This window comes from Canis aureus, chromosome 5 (assembly GCF_053574225.1).
Source record: "Canis aureus isolate CA01 chromosome 5, VMU_Caureus_v.1.0, whole genome shotgun sequence".
In the NCBI taxonomy this organism is placed as follows: Eukaryota; Metazoa; Chordata; class Mammalia; order Carnivora; family Canidae; genus Canis; species Canis aureus.
The window spans coordinates 25,293,862-25,318,112 of NC_135615.1; the positions used below are offsets into that span (position 1 = coordinate 25,293,862).

The following is a 24,251-nucleotide window of genomic DNA, read 5'->3' on the forward strand; positions in this document are numbered from 1 at the left end:
AAAATCTTAAAAAAAAAAAAATACAGGCAGGCTGGTTTCAGAGTCTGTGCTTAAACATTCCTGGGCAGGACAGGATGATCCAAAGGAACTATTGCTCTAAAATCACTAAGGTTATCAGGATTGCCACACTGGGAGCATAGACCTCGTAACACTGGATTTGCCCACAACCCCTTCCCCCGCACCCCATCCCTGTGGAACAGCCACCTCCCCTACACCAGGGAGCTGGAGGGGATAGTGGGGCCATGTCAGCCAACAGACCCTGCCTGCCAGCTTTCCATGGGCCTCTCTTTGGGACCTGAAAAATACACTCTGGGCTCAGAAATAAAAAAAAAAACCCTGGCAAGACTGAAATTTATTATTTTATTAACTGTAACACGTCAAGGCAATAATGTTGAATTTAACTCCTGAGTACTCGATGATTGCCAAGAAATCATAATCATTAATCACATATTTAAAAATGATTTAAAAAGCCAATCATTGGGCTCCTTTCCCTACATAGAAGAATTACATTCAGTGTGGAACATGGGTGTATTCTGAGGTTTCACGTGAGATGGGGTGGGGCATCCGGAGGCACGAGCACCCGGGGCCTCTGAAGGCCCTACGATCTGCCCGCGGGGAGGATGGCACGAGGCTTCTGGAAGAGCTCAAGCCTCACATTCCTGTCCGAGCCAGTAGTGACTGCCCACATCCTCATCGTAAAAGCCGTGCTGGCTCAACTGGATAATACGGATATGGCTGGACAAGGTTGGGTCACTTCCACCCCAGTGCAGCTGTTCATACATTTTAGAACACAGCAGAGTCACTTGGAAACCCTTTTTTTTTTTTTTTTTTAATGCATATTTTTGGGCCTCAGAAATCTGAATTTGTGATTCAGTAGCTCTGGTGAGGAGCTCAGGAATCTGCCTTTGAAGATCCAGGTCGCCCATGGGCCACACCTGGGAAATGCTACTCTTTAGTGCGGGGCGCTTTTCAGAGGAAGGAGAGGAAAGGGGGTGGGTGGGGAAGTGGGTGGCTTGCTGGCTGAATAATGCGCCTAGACAAAATGAAGGTAACTGCCAGATTTGAAAGAGATGTGCCCCGGGCCCAGGCTTTCTCGTAGGGGACACCTCCCAAAGGTGCAGATGTGGCCGCAGAAGCTCTGAGGATCTGTGATGGATTCCTCGGTCTCAAACGTGCTCAGCTGTTTGCGATGGTTGCTGCTTCTCCAGGTGGAACGCTCACCTTCCCCATTTGTAAAAAAGCTTTTCCTTTGAGCAAAAGCCCTGTTTCAAGTTCCGAGGCAAGTTCCCAAATCCCAGTATTGCAGAGCCTGGAATGTCACCACTAAGGACAAGAAGAGTCCACTGGCATCATTTTTACCCTCAAATCTCAACCTTCAAACCCTCAAATCTCTTCATGCCTCCCTGCTCCTAAAAACGTATGTTTTGTGCCAGACTGGCAACTATTCCAATGCTAAACATATTCTGGGTGTACCTGATGTCATTTTTCTATTAAGACCAAGTATCGTGTTTGTGTTTGTAAAGTAGTAAATCTTGCCTTGAAATCAGAAAAAAAAAAAAAAAAAACCACAAAAACCTTAAACCCTCAAATCTCTTCCTGTGCAGGGGTGCAAATTTCTGAAGCTCTCACTCCCATCCCTAGTCTGCATGGAAAATGTACTGTGACCCCCCCCTCCATTTACTTCCCCCCAACTGCCCTTGCCTTTGGTGTGAGATGTTTCCTAGTTCACCCTGAGCCCCTCTCCCTTCTCTGCCAGCCAGTCCCCAACCAGCAATAAGGGTCCAAGCCAGGGCCTCCTGTCCACACTCCCTGCCTCCATCCCACACTGCCCCTAGGGAATACCTGGATTCCCTATGCTGTCCACATACTGTAGCATTCATTCTCCATCTCCCTCATCTTCTCACCTGTGGTGGTTTATGGGGTGTGATGGGGTTTTTAAGATTATTATAAACCAGTAAAAAGAAAAAACTGACAAAAAAAAAAAAAAAAAAAAAAAAGATGGAGCAGCTGGGCGGTGAAAGGAGTTGTATCACCTGCAACCTGGAAGCAGAAGGCGGCATTCTTGGTGTTCAGGTCCCTGCTTTCCCCCAATCTCCTGTGGTAAGCAAAACCGTGCCGCCCTTGGCTGTGGCATTTCTTTTTTTTTCCTTTAAGATAATTTATTTGAGAAAGACAGAGTGAGAGAGCACGAGGGGGGCAGTGGAGAGGGAGAAGCAGACACCACCCCCACGCCATGCTGAACCCGATGTGGGCCTCGATCCCGGGACTCCAGGATCATGACCTGAGCTGAAGGCACACACTCAACCGACTGAGCCACCCAGGCGCCCAGCAGGAGGAGTTTCTGATTGGTTCCCCTTGAGCACATGCATGGTCTCCCCAGGCGGGAACAGCAAGCTTTTGGGAGGAATATCGTGTGGTGGTCAAGAGCACAGACTGCGGGGGCCTACAGGTCTGAACCCAGATACAGGCTTGACGGCAGCCCATGCCTTCACTTCTCTGGGTCTCCTACCCAGGGCGGGAGTAAGAGCTAACTCACAGGGCTCCTGGCAGGAATCGGCTCCGTAAATCAGCACTGGTTCCTGGGTGGCCACCACCCCAAATTCACTGGTGTAAAGCTAGTCGGGGGGTTGGCATCACTCCATTTGTTTGCATCCTGCAGGGCTCTAGCCTTTGGGATGGCCTCTCACGCAGAGCGAGCAGGAGGGGTCCCTGGTCCACTGTCACCCCGGCACCTGCCTTGCGGGGCTGCAGTCCGCTGGGCCAAGCTCAGCAAAGCTCCCTGCGAAGTAATTTGTACAGAGGGAAAGACAAATATACTAGACTTTCCAAAAGGAATCATCGTGTGTGGTTATCAGAAAAATTTCATTCGGTGTCTCGATGGAGGGGAGCAGGGATGCAAATGAACCCGGAATTTATATTTGCCTGAGGATGAATTATATGAGGGCGGGGGGCAGATCTTCCTCCTGGATTGTCTTCTCCACAGCCAAGGATTAAGATTTATAGGTGGTCCCTGAGTGCACCTCGGGCTGGGAAGCTGGCCCAGAGCCCCGAGGATTTCACGGTTTCCGGGTACAATGCATGCTTGCACAGAAACGGAGAAGTAACTTTTGATTCTCATTTGCCACACGTGTGTGTGAGAAGGCTTTGTCACTTTCTCACCCTCTGCCGCTCGTGTGTCATCTGTCCAGTAGGCACTTCCACGGCGGGCCGCTGGGGTGGGAAGGTTCAGCAGGAGCCCCACGAGCAGCAGCATCCTGGGGCAGACCGTGGCAGCCCAGGCAGTCCTTCACAGTCTAGTCTAAACTTCAGCCAGCCTGTTATTAGCTTCGTGGTAAAAACTCCACTCGTGGCCGGCCAGTACTCCAATCCGCTGGCCCTCGCTGAGTTCTGTGGCATGGAGCATGTGGTCCGTTCCTTCATCCTGGAAGCTGCCGCGGAGCAGGGAAGTCACTGCCCAGGGCTGGCGTCCCACCAGCCCAGGCTCTCCCACGAGGCTGTGTGGCCAGGGGCAAGTGTGTCTGTGGCTTTTTTCAGGCACACAGTGCTTGGAGCCCTCACTCCACCCAGTGTCAGCTGTTTGACCTAGGACAAAAGTGGGCCTCAGCGACTCATCTGTAAGATGGGGACAATGGTAGCACCTGCTCCACTGAGTCTGCTGAGGATGAAATGAGAATGCACAGAGGGCACCTGGCAGGTGTCTGGTAAATGGTAGCTCTGATGACCTCTGCACACGATGAGCATCTTAGCACAAGCTCTTCCTTCCAAGAAAACGCTCTTTTTAAAAAAAAACAAAAAAACAAAAACAAAAAACCTTTCTAAACTCAGGCCAAGCAAAAAATTGTCAATCTCAACAGAAACCTATGGAAACACTGGGGGACATCCATTGCGGCGTGTGCGAGCCCCCGATGAGGACCACGGGGTAGAGCCACATGCTTTTCTGTTTCAGTCTTGGTACTGACCACATTTATGGCCACATTCTACTCTGAGGAAGAGAAATTGGCTTTAAGAAACAGTAAGCCCTATGGGAAAGCTCGAGGACGAGGGATTTAGAACGTACCCTGGGCCATGCTCGACCAGAAGCCAGAGAGGAACAGGTTTCAGCCCTAATCCACGCATCTGCTCAGCTGGGGAGCTCAAGTGCCCGGGGCTGGTTTGTACAGCCTGTCCAAGGCTGAGCAGAGCTTGGAAACGGGTCCAGAGCCGGTGGTGTTTCATGGGCAGAACAGGTGTTCTCTGTCGCTCCCTCAGGTCCGGCCCAGGGTCCCGGTTTCAGGATCTTTGACAGGCTAGGACGTTCATCACAGGAACCTCGGGCCCCTGGTGTACGCCCATGCATACAGGCACACAAGGAGTTCAATGATTTTTTTTCCCCCCTCGGACAGCTTGCTGTCTGGTTGGGGAAAGAATAACATTACCAGTCCCTCTAAATCTTTTATCTTAAAAAAAAAAAAATCACACCAGATTAGTCCAAGGCCATTTCTATTGAGAAATAGAATCGAGAAGATTTTCAGCGCAGAGAACATCTTGGGGAGATCTGAAACATGTGGCCGCCCCTGGGCACCTCTGGGGACACTTGTGAAGGCAGAGCTTGTGTGGTATCCCCACCGTCTCCCAGGTCAGGCGATCCCTCCCTCAAGGCCTTTGGAGGAGCGGATGGAGGACCAGGCCTCCCAGCGCAGCTAGCCAGCATTGGATTCTCCAGCTCCCCCTGCCCCCGCGGGATCACAGCTTTTCCGACGGCCCATGTGCATGGAAACCACTAGTTCTGTGGGACGCCGGCCGCCCCGAGACAGTCTCGAGGCAGCAGCAGTGTCTGGGCCTTGGAAGCTGGGGTGGCGGCTCACTCGCCCTCCCCTCCTCTGATGAGGCCACTCACTGCGACCAGATGGGCTTTCTCTTCTGGATGAAGGCCTTGATTCCCTCCTGCCCATCCTGCAGGGCCACGTTGTCCACCATGGTCTGGGAGGTGAGGTGGTAGGCCGTCCTAAGGTCCTGGGGCAGCTGCCTGTAGAAGGCGGCCTTGCCCAGAGACACCACACGACGGCTCAAGGAGGCGATCTTGCGTGCAATTCTCATGGTCTCTTCCTCCAGCTGCTCTGCTGGCACCACTTTGCTGAGCAGCCCGTGGAGCAGGGCCTCCTGGGCAGAGATGGGCTCCCCAGTGAAGAGCATTTCCAGGGCAACCTGAGGGAAGAAACGTGTGTCACTGAGGTACCCTCCTGTGAGCCCCTGCTCGCCACGCCCTGCCTTCCCTCCTACCCAGCTCATTTCCCTATAACCTCAGCCCAGTTCTCTGCTTCCTCAAGTAACATGCCATCCGTCAGGCCTGCCACACACCCAGACTCCTCCAGGACAGGGTTGGGACCTTCCAGGAGCAAGGACAGTACAAGTGCCCAGGAAGGGGCCTGAGTATCCATGCTCTCCTGCTCCTTCCCCAGAGCTGATCTCCCAGCCCCCGCCAAGCCAGGAGCTCCCCAGGCATGGGACAGGAGCCACATCTGATGGGGGTGGGGGGAGCGAAACCGTCGCACCAGCGAGCCCCAGGCCTGCCACAGACCAATGCAGTGGCTGCTTTCCAGAAGGAAATGTTCACAGATGCCACCACCTGAGCCTGATTGAGAGGGCAGCCTCCCAAAGCCAGAGGAGGAGGGGTTGAAAGGAGATGCCTTGCGGGGACCAGACGCAGGGGCCTTGCACGATGTCACTAACCAACGGGTAAGTCGCCGAGGATGCTGCCTCCCTCCTACGGCTCCTGTCGCACCCCGTGTTCCAGGCCTGCAGAACGACAGGTGCAGGTGCCCCACGCTCTGTGCTTTGCTCTATTCCATAGCCTGCGGCGGACGGTGCCTTGATTCTGTAATTCTCCCAAGCCCCACCTCTCGAGATTTAAATTCGTGATTTAAAAAGAGGGGTTCCGGGCAGCCCTGGCGGCTCAGTGGTTTAGCGCCGCCTTCAGCCCAGGGCCTGATCCTGGGGTCCCGGGATTGAGTCCCACGTCGGGCTCCCTGCATGGAGCCTGCTTCTCCCTCTGCCTGTGTCTCTGCCTCTCTCTGTGTCTCTCATGAATAAATAAATAAAATCTTTAAAAAAATAATAAATAAAAAGAGGGGTTCCTGCTGCACGTGGAAGACGCAGGCAGGGGGGCACCCTTCTGCGGTTCCTCGGACATGCCAGGCCTGCTGTCACTCATGGTGCTTGAACCGGCCGTTCCCCGACCTGCCGTGCTCCGTCCCCAAGCGTCCTCATGACTACAGGTCTCAGCTCCCCTGTCATCCTGTCCACAAGCTCCGCCATGGCCACTCTGTTCAATCTGCAACATAAACCCCAGCACTGTCCCCCTTTCTGGCTATACCTTCATCCTTTGTGCTTCTGCCATTTAACACACTGTATATATATGTATTTTTAAGATTTTACTTGAGTGAGAGAGTGAGAGTGAGCACACGCATGAGCAGGGTGAGGGGCAGAGGGGGAAGCAGACTCCCTGCTGAGTAGGGAGCCCGACACGGGGCTCGATCCCGGGACCCTGGGATCATGACCTGAGCCGAAGGCAGATGCTTAACCAACTGAGCCACCCAGGCGCCCATGAACACACTATATATTGGGCACATTTATCTTGTTTACTGTATTATCTCCTTTGCTAGAAGGTAAACTCCACCAAGTCAGAGATTTTTGTTTTTCACTGTTTTTGTGCCATCAGCACCAGAGGGGCACCTTGCATCCAGTGGGCAGCTTACTGAACACTTATCGATGAGTCATTTGAGGGAGGGAGAGCGAAAGCAGACGGTGCAGCAGAAGGGATGCTCCCGTTCTCTAGAGGCTTGGGCGAGGTGGTGACAGCTCCGGCCTGGCTCCTCTGCTTGGGCCGCTCAGCCTTGGACCCAGGCTGCCGAGTGCGGGGAGGTCCAAGGCATGGGACAGGCTGTGCTAAGCGTCCCAGTGACCAGCCCAGCTGGGGTCCCTGCCAAGAGGCTGCCTCACAGCCAGACACGCAGGTGTGTCATTGGAGTGCTCAGACGACCGCCCCCCCGCTGTCGCTCCCCCACCTCCAGTCCCCCCCAGCTGAGGCCACACACGTGGCAGAGCAGAGACCAGCCTCCTCACTGGGCCCCGTCCGCATTGCAGCTTCCTGAGCTCAACAAATCACGGTTGTTGCTTTGAGCCACTAAGTTATGGGTGGTTCGCTGGGCAGTAACAGATAATGGGACTAGCGTGAGACATAAATTGGGGAGTCCTGAACATCTAGATAGTGCTACTGGCGAGGCTTCTCAACCTTGGTGCCGTTGTGTATTTTGGGCCAGATAATATTTTGCAGTGTGGGATTGTCCAGTGCATTGTAGAATGTTTATCAGCCTCCCTGGTCTCCATCTGCCAGGTGCCAGTACTTCCACGTCCCGCCCCAACAGCGGTGACTGTCACCAAAGTCTCCAGACACTGCCGGATGTCCCCCCCGAGCCAATACTGCAGTTCTCACACCCACCAGACAGTAGCAGGGCAGGCCGGTGTGGCCCACGGGGATTTCTTGGGAGGCACCCGCGTGAATGGAGGAAAAGAAAGGCTGGAAGGTGCAGTGAAGCCTGCTTTCACCTGGGTCCCCGCTGACATGTGCTTCTCAGGCAGAGAAGCACATGTGGCCCACCAGCTGTCTTCAGTGGGGTCTTACCAGACCTTCATCAGTAGGACCTGGTTATTAGCCCTGCGTTCAATCAGGGCCTTCAAACCTGCTTTGGACTGAGGATACTATTCCTGGTCAGTAACTAACATGTGGTCTCTGGAGCTGCCCACAGGCATCACGTACCTGCTGCCCCCAATGCAAAGTCATTACATTCCCCAAACTGGATAATGCTGGGATGTAGTCCATCCCCTAACTTTGCAGAGGGGAAGCTGGGGCCCAGCATACTTGCCCCTAACTGCCAGTCCACTTGTCCCCATGATGGCACAAGTCCTCAAGCCCAGCCTTCTGACCCTTCCTTCTGTATTTTTTTTCCCTAAGATTTTATTTATTTATTCATGAGAGACACAGGCAGAGGGAGAAGCATGCTCCCTGTGGGGAGCCCAATGTGGGACTCGATCCCAGGACCCCAAGATGATGACCTGAGCCAAAGGCAGATGCTCAACTGACTGAACCACCCAGGCGCCCCAGTTTTTGAAAGCAAGGAAGTCAAGAGAATAGGTGGCTGGCTGAGTGGCTTCCTTCTTGTGAAAGATGGATGCATCTGACTAGACAGGAGTAGGGAGGAAAGGGTCCCCGGGTATGGATCTCTTATTGGCTTTGAGGTACCACAGCCCTGAAAGGGGGTGACTCTATATAGCACTGGGGTCTTTGGGGGCCCTTGAGTCACATCTATGACAAGAACCAGCTGGTAGTGGCTCAGCATCTTGGCTAGAGATGCAGGAACAGCTCGGGAAGGAAGGAAACTCCCCGAGGGGCTAGCCTCGTTGCTGGGAGACACAAGGTAAGGCCCTGATTCACCCCCCCCCCCCCGCCCCCAGGCCCTCTTGTAAAGTGGGGCGTTGAACTGCATGTTCTCCAAGGTGCCGAGGCCGGTGGCTGTGCAAATCTCATCAAAGTGCAGACTCTGATGTGGTGGGTCCGGGGGGCCTGGGACCCTGCATTTCTCAGGCTCTCTGGTGGCAGCAAGGCTCTAACCCTCTTTCCAGCTTGGAAGTTCCACTCTGTTCTAATTGGCCTGCGAGGAAATCGGATTCCACGGATACACAAAGTTACCGTGGGCAAAGCAGTGGAAGCAAACGTCCCCACCACAGAGAGATGACGGGCCGGGAAGGGGGGGTTCGCATCCTTCACAGGCTCCCCTGTGACACCAACTGCTTGAGGCACTGGCCCCCCGTGCCTGAACGAGGCAGGTTGTTTATAGGATGCAGCGAAGGTGCATTATTTTACTTGTGCCTGAGGAGAAAAATGCTTTCCAAATGTGGAGAACTGGGCAGCCCTGGTGGCTCAGTGGTTTAGCACCGCCTTCGGCCCAGGGTGTGATCCTGGAGACCCAGGATCAAGTCCCATGTCAGGCTCCCTGCATGGAGCCTGCTTCTCCCTCTGCCTGTGTCTCTGCCTCTTTCTGTGTGTCTCATGAATAAATAATATCTTAAAACACACACACACACACACACACACAAATGTGAATTGTTCCTGCCCTGCTGGGTGTGGCTTGAACACAAGGGCTGCACCCCATCCTTTCTGCCCCCAGAAAGAGCCGCAGCCCTCTAGCCCTCCGACTCCGGGGACCAGCAGAGGGCACTGGTGGCCCACACACGTGGCTGCGGCCGAGGCCCGGAGGGTAGGGCTGCCCGGCCAGGTTGTTTGCAGAAGCACCTGCTTGCTTCCCTGTGGATAAGCATGGGGGGTGGGGGTGTGCCCACCGCCCCCCGGGGCCCTGTGGCCAGCGAGTGGGTGTGTTCATAGGGCTGCAATCAAGCAATGATGCCAGGGAGGGGTATTTGTGGTTAGGATTAGATTTTGATGAATTCTTTGTTGCCTCCAACAGGGGCCACACAGGTGAGCCCTGCAGCTCCTGCAACCTGGCGAAGGCCCTAAGTTCTGACAGACATTCCTTCCTACTGAATTCCCCTTATCGGTATGGGGATCTCAGATCATCAGTGTTGACCCCGACCCGTGTATCCGCTTCATGCCTCCGTGCAGTAATGAACCCGATGGGCAAGGACATCTATTGACAGCTCTCCACTACTTTCAGACTGCTAAGTAGGATGAAACCCAGGGGATCAGATCACAAGGAGCACAGAGGAGGGAGCTGAGTGGGACGGTATTGGAGACTCTGCCCTTATTTTCCAGGCAGGCCTGGTCCTTGCCAAAACTGTCTGCAGAGGACAAAAGCTACTTTGGTTCTTGCCACGTCCTGCCCCGTCATCGGTCATGCTGGGCAGTTATGCAAGGTGGTTCTGAGCACGGGACTTCCGGGAAACCTAAGGCCTCTATTTGTCTTTTTTTTCTTTTTTTTTTGCCCTTTTCTCAAAAACAAATTTGAAACTCAACAAATGTGATACAATGTTTGCAATTCTAGGACTCAGCTGGAAGACTTGATTGGAATAGTTTGTGTTAAGAAAGAATGGATTCCTATTGTGACAGCAGGGCTGATACAAAGATTTAAATACCTTACTTGTGGAACCTTCCAGAATATCAGGCATTAAAGAAAATGAACAGCTGCACATAGGGTAACCAGGACAACTGCCTTATACTATGCGAGAGAGATTTTGTTTGCACAATTGTAAGGTAGTTTATTAATGAGCTCTGGCAATTACTTGAAATGCTCCTCAACTTTAGGTACTGGCACAAAGCCTGGGTTTAGGAAGCATTTACTGAATTACCGTATGTACAGTTAAGGTGAACGTGTATCCTGACAGGATAAAACCCCCTTAGTCTGCAAACCTTGGAGCAAGCAATTGTCTGGCAGCTCACCTCTGCCCACTGTCAGCCAGTGTGCCTGAGACTCACAGGCCTCTGTCTCCAGACCTTCCTCACAAATACACATTTCTGCAAACACTAACAAGAAGGCACCGGAAAAGAAAGGAGTGCTTCCCTAAACTTCTTGATCCTGCAGCCGGATTTCCCTTGGGTCTCATTTCTTTTGTGCCTCAGGTACATGGGCAACTGCTAATTTTTATAGTTGATGCTAAAATGGATAATAAACTCTAGAAAGCAGTTTAGATCCCCCACATGCAATGGTACACAGCTTTGTTCCCCTTCCCTTTTTGAAAACACATTTCCAGTTGAGAATGAGGACTTTTTTTCTTCTAGAACAAGGAAACTCCTAGTTTATACTTAAGAGATGTTTAGTAAATATTATTTTATGATGTAACAGGAAGGAAGAAAGTTTGGTGAAGAAATGGACTTCACTGTGGTTGGTGACAACAAAATACCTTTTGTAATATGGCTCCTTCTGGGGCAGATCCTATAAACAAAGCACAGGCTGGTCCTGCTCCTAAAATGTAACCACTGTACACCTGGCGCACTCAGTGTATCAGCTCTTTTCAATCCTCTCTGGAACAAGACAGGTTGCTGGCAAACAATAAGCCAGTGACACGAGTGTCCTGGCCTCTTGATACGGGCACAGGTCACCATGCTATTGTATCTCGTGGGGCCACCTGATGGTACAATCAAACTGAGTTTCAACTGTCTTGCCAGTAAGATTACAAGAACGTGTGCCTTTATGAAAACAAAACAAGTAGGAGACCTAACTAGTTGTACTGAGGGAGAGGCAAGAGGGAAATGCGGGGAGTGACAGACAAGCCCACGGTAGAAGCTTCGGAGGAGCAGGCACCTGGCCCTTCCCGCCCCCCACACATGAGAAGGGCCATGGTGGCACATCCAGCCAACTACGCCTCAGGCAGGATGTCCTGATTCGAACAGTGCTTGTAACAAGCAAATTCTGGAACCCGTCATCCCGTGCACAACTGGAGTTCAATTACCTTTCTCGGTACCGCTCTCCCCAAGGCCACCCCAGGCGTGGAGCAGAAGAGCCCGATGTTCACACCCGGAGTGGCAAAAGAGGACTTGTCGCTTGCCACGGCAATGTCACAGCTGGCGACCAGCTGACAGCCGGCAGCGGTGGCCAAGCCGTTCACCATGGCGATGATGGGGACTGGGTGGTTCTGGATCAGCATCATGACCTGGAGGGGCAAGCACACCACTTCGTTTCCATCCAAGAGTGAAAGGTGACATCAACACGTATCATTTATGTGACTTCACCCTTACACTGCGCATCACTGTATCAGATTCTTGAAAAAAAGGTGAAAGGAGGCCTAAGGAGAACTGACTGGGCATTAAATAGCAACTGTGAGCCAGACTGGACTGTTGGGTCTTCCTGAGACCCACGGCAGGAGGGAAGCCTCTGTTACACTCAGGACATGAAAGCTCAGGGTGGGGAAGTAACTTGCCCAGGTGGCGGGATCCGCAAGCAGAGGCGGAGGGGTGTGAACCTGCATCTGGCTGACTGCATAGCCCCGGTCCTTCCAGGACGGCAGGACCTCTGTGAGGCCACGGTCCCCTGGTCCCCTCTGCCTGCTTCCCCAGCAGCCCCACCGAAGCACAGAGCTGCCTGTGATCTCTGGGGGCCTGTGCCTGCTGGGAGTCTGAAACCGGTATTTGGCACTTCCTTGAAAAACGAAGGTGGAAAAGGAGCTGGATGGCCATGAACACTCTCCCAAGTCTATTTCAACGGTGGAGGCCACCCTGCTGTCATCAGAATAAATACAATCCCCAAAACAGCTTGAAAGCTCGCTCATAGGACCCCTACCTGCCCCCACCCCATTAAATCTCCAGAACCTTAACTTACTTTTGCAGCTTAGGAAATAACTTGGTTTATTTCTCCATTTTTTCATGCTGCTCTAAACAGATTGTGTTGCTATGGTAACTTCTATGTAGAAAGAGTTGAACTTTGCACCCTGGCAGGGAAGGAGGGCAGGTGGCAAGGAACTCCTACATCTGGGCTTGTTTCCCATTGTGGCAACTCCGAAAAACATGGCCTTCATTGATTTGAAGATTTTGCCCAAGGAACTCAGCCTTTTGCACCCATAAATATTTTATATTTGTCGGTTTTATTATAAAATAATTAATTATATATTGAGGGATCCGATATCCTATTCTATAGTAGTGGTTCTAGACTTTCTTTAGGGGAGTCACCTGTGAGAATCTAATAAATGTTCATAATCCTCTCGGAAGAATACATATAAATATACCCACACCCCAAACGACTCCTGGATTTAGGGGGGGTTAAGTACTCTAGGTGAGGGTGAGGTGAGCTAATTCTCAGTGACCTGCAACAGCAAGGAGAAAAACGCTCAGGAACTTCTAACGTCTTGCAGCAAAGAAAGATTTTTTTGGCTGAGTGTCATCTGTCACCTAATGAGCTGGTTCCTTATGAAAAGTCATTTGGCCGTGATTAGCATTGAACAGTCTGTGTCTCCCATGCGCCATCTATGTACAAAGCACTAGGATTCTATATAATGTGGCGAGAAAATACTTAGAGTAGCTTCCAACAATATTAAAAATATTCATATGTTTCATCTAGGGATTACTTTTTTTTTTTTTTTAAGATTTATTCATGAGAGACACAGAGAGAAAGAGGCAGAGACACAGAGAGAGGGAGAAACAGGCTCCATGCAGGGAGCCCAATGTGGGACTCGATCCCGGGTCTCCAGGATCACGTCCTGGGCTGAAGGCAGGCGCTAAACCACTGAGCCACCCAGGGATCCCCTCTAGGGATTACTTCTAAAGAATAATCCTGAGATAGGGTAAAAAGCTGTCTGGTCAAAAAATTATTTTATAATAGTGAAAAACTAATAAGTAATGTAAATACATAAAAATAAATTATGAAAAATGGTTATGTAAACTAACTGTCCATTTAATGGAATGGTGTGTTCTCACTATGAGATTTTCCACAAGACATATCAGTGCGGTGCGGTGGTGGTCTGGGCCTTGTGTAGTGGGCTAGGGCCAGGCTCCTGGGGTCTGATGCCCAGTCTGCCACTTACCCACTGCCTAACCCTCACTCTTCACATCTGGGTATAATAATGGGCATGATAATAGTACCAACCATATAGGACATGAGAATTATATATGTCTAAGGTATTCAAAACATTACCTGGCATGTGGTAAGCATTCAGTGTTATAATCCTGTTATACAATTATACAGTATAATTGAATTGCATCTACGTATGATTATTCAGACAAATAGGTCCATATGGGACAAGATTTGAAAGAAATATACTAAATATTAGCATTCTCTCTGGATGGTATGATGATAGTCTAGTGCCAGCAGTTTATTTTCCTTCCTTCTGTTTTTCTAGATTTTCAGTTTTCCATAATAGGTGCCTATTATTTGTATAATTAAAATGTATTTTAAGTAACCTTTTTTTTTTTTTTTTTTTTTAGTAGGCTCCACACCCAACATAGAGCTTGCACCCATGATCCTGAGATCAAGAGTCACATGCTCTACTGACTGAGCCAGCCAGGCACCCTAGCACGTATCTTATTTTTAAATATTTTTTAAAAGATTGTTTGTTTGTTTGTTTATTTATTTATAGAACAAGCAGGGGGAGAGGGAGAGAGAGAAGCAGACTTCCCACTGAGCAGGGAGCCCGATGCGAGGCTTGATCCTGGGACTCTGGGATCATGACCTGAGCTGAAGGGAGATACTTAACTGACTGAGTCACCCAGGTGTCCCTGTTTTGTTTGTTTGTTTGTTTGTTTTTTAAGATTTAAAAATTTATTTGAGACCTCAGGGAGCCCGATGCAGGGTTTGATCCTGGGACTCTGGGATCATGACCTGAGCTGAAGGGAGATGCTTAACTGACTGAGTCACCCAGGTGCCCCTGTTTTTTTTGTTTTGTTTTATTTTAAGGATTTAAAAAAAATTGAGACAGGGAGAATGCATGGGCACACCACTGGGGGTGAGGGAGAGAGAATCTTCAGCAGACTCCCCACCGAGTGAGGAGCCTTATGTGGTGCTTGACCCCACAACCCTCAGATCATGACCCCAGCAGAAAGCAAGAGTCGGACACCCAACCAACCACGCCACCCCCAAAATGTATTTTAAATAAAGTTAGAAAGCAATTCAGGAAAGACAAGGGCAAGCTAGATAATAAATCAGCAGGGGCAATCAGTCCTTTGGTAGTTAAGAAGTCATTATCCGTCCTAGTTTACCTTCTTGAACTAAATATTTTTCCAGGACTCTGCCTGCTTCAAAACGTGACATAAACCTTAGCCTCACTCAACAGCATTATCGAGAGCTCTGTGAGAGGCCTTGTCCCATGGCCATTTCAGTGGTGGGGGTGAGGAGAAAGAGAAGAGTCTCTTTCTGGACTGGGGTTTCCACCCTGAAACTTCAACAGGACAAAAGAAGAGACACCAAGGGTAGGTCTCCAGTGAAATCTGTCAAATCAGCTCCACAAAGGGTTACTTTTGCTCTCCCATAGCCAAGTCTTTCTTCTCATTCTCAATTTACCCTATTCCTGATCTGTAAATAATTAACTAGCAGGTGGTACTCATGGTCTGTAAGGAATCTGCTACAGTTTAGATGCTAAGCCAATTCGTGATTCTCTGTTTTCCTCTCTAAAGTCAAATTTTCTCATGCGTGAACCCAACAGTGAAATATCTAGCTCATTCTGTGCCAGTCTGTCTGTTGATTACATTTGGAAATTGAAATCTTGCACAAGTTAATGATGTTCATTTTTATCCAGGACAATGTGATTTCCTTAGAAAAAGCATTAAGGAAATCAATACACTTTCACTCCTACCTCCCTGTGTTGGGACAAGGTCCTGTTTATGCACTGTCTTTTTCAGGGAGCCTGAGGCATCCATGGGTTGCAAGTTTCCATGAAATCTGGCCTTTATCCTCTGAAGAAGCTCTGGCTCCCCTGTAGCCCTTTTGCTAACCTGTTTAGATCTCGGTTCATGAAGACACCACAGCACAGTGATAAAAGCAGGCCCTTTAGGGAGGATGGAAGGGCTCTAGTGGTTCTCTTCGATAATTTTCTGTTTTAGCCAAACATACTGGATATTTGTAGGAAAAAAACCTTTCAAAGTGCCATGCCACGGCAGACGCAAGAGCAGAATGTTACATAAACATCATTAACGTGAAACAAAAGACCTAAGCCTCAGCTCTTGCTTGCTTCTGCCTCTTCATGAAGCCTCAAGTCGATTGCTTTTCTGGCTTGTCCCTCCATGAGATGAGAAAACTATACTTGGATCTCCTTATGGCATTTTAGCAGGGCAAGGGAAACAAACAGTGGTCAGGAGGGTGTCTTAGTCACCTTCCCGTCAGCCTCTCTGGTGCTTCCCTCCCTCTAGTCTATGTAGAAGGTATCATTCAATATTGTTGAATCATGAATGGCTAAATAAATGAGCAAGTCAATGAATGAATGAAAAGTTAGGTTTAAGTTTTCAGGTATGAAACTATTTTATGTCTTTTTTTTTTTTTTAAGATTTATTTATTTATTTGAGAGAGAGAGAGAGCACACAAGTGGGAGGTGTTGAGGGAGGAAAGAGAGAATCTCAAGCCAACCTCCACCTCCATGTTCTGCATGGAGCCCGACATAGGGCTCGACCCTGAGATCATGACCTAAGCCGAAACCAAGAGTTGGACACTCAACCGACTGCACCACCGAGGTGGCCCTGAAACTGTTTTATGTCTTGCTTCTCACCTACATTTCCAGTTTGGCAGGAAACCTGTTTTCCTGTCTTTTTCCGAGTGCCTTGCAAGTATGATGCATACAGTAGTGCTCAATAAAGAGTTATGAAATGAGCGATAGTTGTATTCTATCTTGGGCAGCCTGGGTGGCTCAGGAGTTGAGTGTCTGCCTTCAGCCCAGGGCGTGATCCTGGAGACCCACAATCGAGTCCCACATCGGGCTCCCTGCAGGGAGCCTGCTTCTCCCTCTGCCTGTGTCCCGGCCTCTCTCTCTGTGTCTCTCATGAATAAATAAATAATTTTTTTAAATAAAATAAAGTTGTATTCTATCTTTAATTTTTGATTATCCAGGGGGTGACTTAGTATATTTATAATCATCACACACTTTTTGTTCCTCTTCCTCCTCTCTGCTGGCGATGTCTCTCCTTCACATATAGTTAAAGAGCCAGACAGTAAGAAGTAAACGTGAAGGGGTTAGTTTTCCCACCTGGAGGTGGTGATTACAAAGGCTGGCTGGGAGAACGGTTTGGAAAGAATCTTTAAGATCATTATTGTTATTCCATTCACAAATATTCTATCGCATTAACAGAGTTGTGTTAGTTTAAAATTAAAAAAAAAACTATACTAATTTTTTTTTAAAAAAACTATACTAATTTTAGGTTCTTCCCCTCTAAAGATATATGTTCCCACCCTTTACCTCTTAAGACACAGCTACCAAGACACACCCCCTGATCCTGGAGGTGGCAACAATTAGCACCTCTTTTGTGTATAACAAGATCAATCACAAACCATGATCATTTCTTAAAAATCAAAATCAAATGGTGGCTTGAGTGAAGGATGCACCAATGACCGGTCTGCAGTGACTAGGTGCATAGATAAGACTTTATCTGTAAATAGGAAGCCTAAATCAGTATTTTACGTAGCTATCATTTTTGGGCTTGCAATGTCGACCCTCATCCTGGCTTACCTCAGAACAGGTCTGAAATACTTCGGCATGATAATCTGGGCTTCGCTCATCCGTCAGTTCCTTTAAATCGTGCCCAGAAGAAAATACAGGTCCTTCAGCTGCAAATGTTTCCAGTTGAGAAAAGAAAAAAAGAAATGTAAATGGCTAGAGCCTCAATGTTCACTTATTCAGCGAGCAATCGTATTGGTGCTGTGGACACTTAGAGAAAGTTCATGGCTCAATTTTGAGAAGAATTAATTCCATTTAGCTTGAAAAGGGACGAGCAGTATTTTGTGGTGACAAAATAAGGTGAGGCATCTGTTCTCAAAGGTCTTTGGTGGAACCAGCGAGAACATGTAATCCCAACAAGGAGAAGGCTCTGTACTCCGTACAAAGGTACTCTTTGCAGAGTTATCCCTCTGGTTTCACACTTTTGTTTCTGGACGTGGTCTGGCCTGAGTGTGTAAACTCATGTGGGCCCATCGAGTCCACTGTGCCTCCCACAGTGTCCCTGTCCTTTGGTCCACAGATAACAGCCACCCACACAGGCTGGAATCAGGAAGGTCAGAGTATGAAGAGAACCCCTTATTTTTACGAGGGATCTGAGGACGTGCTTTTACTGTTACTGTTGTTATTAACAACAACAACCAGACGTAATTGCACTGATCAGCTGGTAACACTCCCTCTCATTTTCCTTTTGCTGTGGCTGTTGGGACAGACCATATTAATCCCTGTAAACAAGTGAGAAAATCATGTGGTTCAGAGTTCGCTGCCTTACTGTATCCAGGTTACACCCCATATGGACAATATTTGTTCTATTTCTTTTCCCTTTGCCATATAAAAAGTTGAAAATTTGGGGGCGCCAGGGTGGCTCAGTTGGTTAGGCGTCTGACTCTTGATTTCAGCTCAGGTCACGATCTCGGGTTATGAGATCGAGCCCCACATTGGGCTCCATGATAAGCATGGCATCTGCTTGAGATTCTAGCTCTCTCTGCCCCTCCCCCTGCTTGTGCTCATGTATGCATGCATGCTTTCTCACAAAAAAATAAAATAAAATAAAATGGGGTAGTCCCGGTGGCTCAGCGGTCTAGCGACTGCTTTCAGCCCAGGGCGTGATCCTGGAGTCCCGGGATCGAGTCCCATGTCAGGCTCCCTGCATGGAGCCTGCTTCTCCCTCTGCCTGTGTCTCTGCCTCTCTCTGTGTGTCTCTCATGAATAAATAAATAAAATCTTTAAAAAATAATAATAAAATTAAAAAAAAATTTTAAGTTGAAAATTTATATTCAACCACAGACAAGAAGGTAACATTCTGAGTATCTGCCTCCAGAACACCAATTGTTAATTAAAAAAAAAAAAATGTGGGTATCCCTGGTGGTGCAGCGGTTTAGCACTGCCTGCAGCCCGAGGTGTCATCCTGGAGACCTGGGATCGAGTCCCATGTCGGGCTCCCTGCATGGAGCCTGCTTCTCCTTCTGCCTGTGTCTCTGCCTCTCTCTCTCTCTCTCTCTCTGTCTCTATGAATAAAATTAAAAAATAAAAATAAAAAATAAAAAAATGCATCATAGGACATCATCTGTTTTATTTTTGTGGTGGTTTTAAAATGCTGGCACTGTTATTATTTATACCATTGTCATCATCACCAGATGATTTGGTAAAAATTCTTACTGGAAAAAGGGCAAGGAAAGAAATGAGCAAAATATAGCATGCTGTCTGGCACCATTGAAGAAGACCACAGATCTCAGTTGAAAGCTTAGTAAGAACACAAACCAACTGGGGGCACCTGGAGGTCTCAGTGGTTGAGCGTCTGCCTCCGGCTCAGGGCTTGCTCCCGGGGTTCTGGGATCGAGTGCAGGACTGGGATCCCCGCAGGGAGCCTGCTTCTCCCTCTGCCTGTGTCTCTGCCTCTCTCTGTGTGTCTCTCATGAATAAATAAATAAATCTTAGAAAAAAACAAAAACCAACAAACCGATCAAGTGCCCCAGCAGCCTGTCCTAGCCAACTAGGTAGTCTACCAGAAACCTTTGTGATTAAACCCATCTTATCAGGCCCATGAAGAAATCAGTTCTCTGATTCTGCTAAGAAGGCCAGCACGGCCAAGGGTGGCAAGGTTTCGTATCTGACACATCCGACAAAAAGAAAAAGACCTATTCTCACTGCACGGTAATCTTATAATTTCCACAGTGAACTACACAGGAGTTTTTCAAAAGGTTCTTGTAAAGGAGTTTCGAAAAACACTTCTCCCGTTAAGTATGGGAATGCCTCAGCTAACCAAAGAATTTTGGGAACCCCCTTCCAGGTCCTGCAAGAACACTGAGGATGGACATCAGATGAATACCTGAAATGATAATGACTCTGAGATCTTTGCTTTCAGATTCGTGAAGAAGGTCAGTCTGGAGAGACTTCAGCATTGCTAATGACAGCGCATTCCTCTTCTTGGGATCACTTAGGACAATGTTCCTGGGAAGAACATGTTATAATTACTCGGTTGGGCGCGAGTCAAAATAAGTGAGGACCCTCGTTAATTCCTGGGGCCTATTTTTAAAACACCAGAAAAGAGAATTACAGGTGCTCAGAGGCAATTCAGAGGGCCTGCCAACTATCTGGAGCTATAGCTGAGTCAAAACGAGGAGACTAGGGATCCCTGGGTGGCGCAGCGGTTTAGCGCCTGCCTTTGGCCCAGGGCACGATCCTGGAGACCCGGGATCGAATCCCACGTCGGGCTCCCTGTGCATGGAGCCTGCTTCTCCCTCTGCCTGTGTCTCTGCCTCTCTCTGTCTCTCTCTCTCTCACTGTGTGCCTATCATAAATAAAAAAAAAATTAAAAAAAAAAAAAAACAAGGAGACTATCTGAAAGGTGGGCTGGGTTTCCTCCCTCTTTCCCTGATTTTCTCTTTCTCCATGTTTGCTGTCAATGACTGCCAGTTCCCCAGAAAGGGCAGGTGACAGCCCCCAATCACCACACCCGGACTGAGGGGTGGGGAGGTTTGTAAGACAGGGTCGTCCAGAGCCAGAGGAAGCTACCACGTTGTGGCTCCTTTCCACTTCTTTCTGCTGCTCTTCAAAAGAATAAGGCTAGGGAAGGAGGTGAGGATGAAAACATGCCCCAAATGTCCTCCCATGCACCCCACAGAGGAGGCAGCGCAGTTACAGCCACCAATACGTCTTATATAGACACCAATATGTCTTATATAGACAACATTTTTCCGTTTTTGGTTTTTGTAGTGGCATCTTGAAATTCTGCAGAATAATTCATGCAGAGAACAGGCTGCGTGTGAAGAACAGAGGGACAGAAGCGTAGAGCAAGAGGGCCCTTCTGGACATGTCATCCAACAAAGCTGCTGTGCAAAGGTTTTAAGGTATCCCACACGCTCATGAAAATAACCGGTATTGTCACCTGGCTGCCTGTACACAGAAATGTCTTATTTGTGCTAGTATGTGGAATGGGCGGGGAGCCAAACACCAGACTATTGTTCTACAGGTTATCTGCTTCCCCTGGGTCTCCATCTACATGCTTTCGGCCTTTCTCATTCTTCATTTTGAATCTGACATTCCTACTGCTACGTGTTGGCCCGGATCATCCTTAGGTAGCCTTCTGCACCACTGGTTTCTGGAAAACCACTTTGGTGACTGACTTTATTTCAGCGCTGTAAGAATAACCATTTTCTTTGGAACATCATTCCGGCTTTGCTGCCATCTTCAGGTGGCTGTGACAGTCATCGTTTTGTTTCTCATAAACCTGTTTCCTCCTAAGTGCCAGAATGACTTGTAGCTAGCTGATAGGCTATGAAACCCACATTTTGGGGGTGTGGTAAGAGAAGTGCTGATGAACCTTCCAGAAAGATAACGAGTGTGCTTTCTGTGGCAAACCCAAGAGCTGCCATCCCATCAGTGACATATGCTTAAATTAAATTCTAAGGCCTCAGGTGAAATTGTGTAAAAAGATGCCAGTGCCCAAATGCCCTTGCTGCACGGCGGTGTCTGTTCACATGTGGCCCATTAATCCTGCTTTGGCTCTCGCATTCCACACCCTGACAGTGCTCTAAATTGCGAAGTTCCCTTCTCAACCCAGTGCAGCCAGCCTTCGTTCCCTGCTACTCCACTTCAACTGTCCTCGCCGAGAATCTCCCAACTGCCAGAACCAAATCCAATGGCCATTTGGATCATGCTCTCCTTCTGTCTGCTTGTCCTTCTCTAGTTCTTCAAGGGGCTCCTCACCTTCTGCTCACCCCTAAATGATCCTCATAGCTCCCTACTGCGCTCCACTTGTTCCATACTCTTCCAAGGCAACGTCACCCCAACTCCCAAAGCTGCCCCCCCCCTTCTCTTTATCTTAATGCTACCACTCAGTTGCTCAAGCCAGAAATTGAAAGCTATCTTAGACTGCTATTTCTTCCCTGGTCAAGTGGCCATCAAACCTGGCTGGTGATACCTCCTAAAGATCTTACCAGTCTGAAGCCCCTCAATGGCTGTCTTGGGCCAAAACATGGGATGCCTTGCACCTATAGCTACAGCAATGTCACCACTTGAAAGAGGGAAATCACTAAGAGTGAGGTCACCACCAGAGCATGTGATAAAAGGTGCAATGTTTCTGTTTGCAAGGCAAGAGATGGACCCTGGGGATGCCCCCCTGGAGCCCAACACATCATTGTAAACCACCAGAAGGTCCCTGAGATGAGGAACTGTCATGCTCACACACAGAGGAGACACTCAATAGACACCTGCTGACCAAATTAATGACCCCAAATAGCATTCTGATTTCTCACAGCCAATTCCACTAGTTCATCACTAAATTTTCACCTCATCTAGTTTTTTTTGCCACTTCTTTTAAATCTCATTGGTGAGTACACTGAGCTGTATCACGGAGTGGAAACCATTTTGGAGGCAGACCGATCTTCTCCTGCCTCCTGGCTTTCTTTCCTACCGGCTGTGTGGCCTTGAGCCGGCTGCCATGGCTCTGAACTTGCTTCCTCACTGTGGGATGGGGACAATGTCCCCTACCTCGCGGGCTTTGGAAGGGTTAGGGGTAGCGACTGGACAGTGACAGCACAGTACCCAATTCCTGGCTGCTCTTCACTCCATACCAGCATTATTGCTGAGAGGAACAGAGGGATGCCAACTCTTCGAAAAGAGTCGTTCAAGCTCACCTACTTAACGCCTAACATACGACTGATTTAGTGATGGACTTGGAGGTTCCTACGTACTGATTGCGAGCGTTTATGATGGATGGATTCTTCCCATGGTCTCCCTCTCTGATTCATGTTTAGACCCAGAGAACTCAACCAGACCTTCTTTGTTTGGTCAACTGGCTGCCAGGCCAGAAGTCAGAGTTCTGACCAGATGGAACCAGATTTGCAGATGCAGAACTGCCCTTGAAAATGGGAAGAAGGACCCCTACCTGGGCCCTGCACTTTTGAGGACGCTGCTCTGGCCCTCTTCCAGCTGTGCGCTGCCAGGTGAGCAAGGAGTCCACTTGAATAGTATGATGTGCCCACCTGGAAATCACCACCCCCTTCTAAACCCTGTTGCAGTTACCTGAGTCTCTGAAATTCTCTGGCTTTGCAGGGGGCATCTTTAAGCCCATGGGACGGCCAAGAGCAATTGTTTCTAGGTGGGGAGGGGATAGAGAGAACATAGGCATGCTGGATGGGGTGTCTGCAGACCTGTGTGCTAAGTCCCTGGCAAAGCAGCAGGAAGGAGGGGTGGTGAGGCGAGAAGGGGTGAGCATAGGGTGAGAAGAAAAGAAAAAAGTTGCAGGCCAGGAGCTGGCTCTTCACTGCTTTGGGGGAACTCCTAGGAGCCTCAGGATTATAAATTCAAACTTGCTCTTCCAGGTCTTGGGAAGGTACACTTGGCAGGATAAGAAAAGAAAACATAATAGCTGTTGGTTTGATTTGTAACTTTTAAATACTTAGCATTCTAGGTAGGACTGTCTTTGCGCCCTGGCCCTGGCCCGGCAACAATAGGGTGAGGCCCGCATGGGGCTAGGGGTCCTTCAGCCTTTGCTACCTCGTCTTGCAATTCCAGTTTGTGCACTGGGCTTTTTTGTTTGTTTTTTGATTTAAGGGTTTTAGGCTTGTTGCGCCAAAGGGCAGAGCTCAGTACAATGTGTCCTTCATCCTGCATGTTGACCTGCGCCGACTCGGGCACTTCTGGGGGAGGGCCAAGGAGCAGCTCGGCTGAGGACCTGGCCTGGCAACCGGGCCCACAGGCGGGAGGCCCAGAGCCCTCCTCGGAGGCCGCGGGGAGGCGCCTGCCCGGCCGCCCAGGCTGAGCGCACGACTGCTGCTCCGCGGCCTGGGGCTCCCGGGGCGGCGCGGCGCCTTCGGACGCGTCGCACTCGAGAGCCTCCGTGTCCTGCAGGGGCCGGAATGCGGCAGGCAACCCCGGGCCGCGGGCGGGATGCGGCCGGGACCGACAAGCGGGTCCGCGAGGGCGGAGAGGAGCCCTGGCCGGGCCCCCGCCGGCCTCCGCCCGGGTCCCCCCCCCACCCCCCGGGAGCTGCCCCGCTCGGCCCAGGGCGCCCGCGGCCCCGCCGCTGACCTGATGCCGTCCCGCTGCCGCGCGCTGGTGGGTCGCGCCCCGGGCTCCGACCTGCTGCAGACGCCCGCCGACAGCGGCGCCCCCCGGCCGCGCCAGCGCCAGCCCGGCCCCCTCGTCGCGAAGGCCCGCAAGCCGGCGGCGGCCATGGCAGCCCGGGACCTGCTCCGGAGGCCCGGCCGCCCCCAGGGCCGCTGCTGCCCGCCGCGCCGCCCGCAGGACCGCCAAGCCCCGCCCGGCCTCGCTCCGTCCGCTCCAGGCGTCCCGCGGGCCGGAGCCACGCCCCCGCGCCGCCACGCCCCCTCGAGCCGCCCCGCCCCTCCGCGTCGCCCCGCCCCCGCGCCGCCTCGCCCCCGCGCCGCCACGCCCCCCCCGCGTCGCCACGCCCCCCGCGTCGCCACGCCCCCCGCGCCGCCACGCCCCCCGCGCCGCCACGCCCCTCCGCGCCGCCACGCCCCCCCGCGCCGCCACGCCCCTCCGCGCCGCCACGCTCCCTCGAGCCGCCCCGCCCCCGTGGAGCCGAGGGGTGGGCCTGGGCTGCGGCGCGGAGAGTGTTTGCCCTGGCCAGGCCGGATAAAGAGCTCGGGGGAGGCCCGTTCCTTTCCGCC

General features: G+C 50.4%; 1 protein-coding gene across 1 annotated transcript; it reads right to left on the reverse strand.

Moving 5' to 3' along the window:
* Positions 1–346: 346 nt before the first annotated feature.
* On the reverse strand, positions 347–23,807 carry ECHDC3 (enoyl-CoA hydratase domain containing 3). The gene is made up of 5 exons (XM_077897241.1): positions 23,647–23,807; positions 19,442–19,563; positions 17,128–17,225; positions 11,440–11,640; positions 347–5,184 (listed from the first exon to the last, which is right to left on the reverse strand). The coding sequence occupies exons 1-5, from the start codon at positions 23,790–23,792 to the stop codon at positions 4,873–4,875; spliced, it is 879 nt and encodes a 292-aa protein (XP_077753367.1). The 5' UTR covers positions 23,793–23,807; the 3' UTR covers positions 347–4,872.
* Positions 23,808–24,251: the final 444 nt, after the last annotated feature.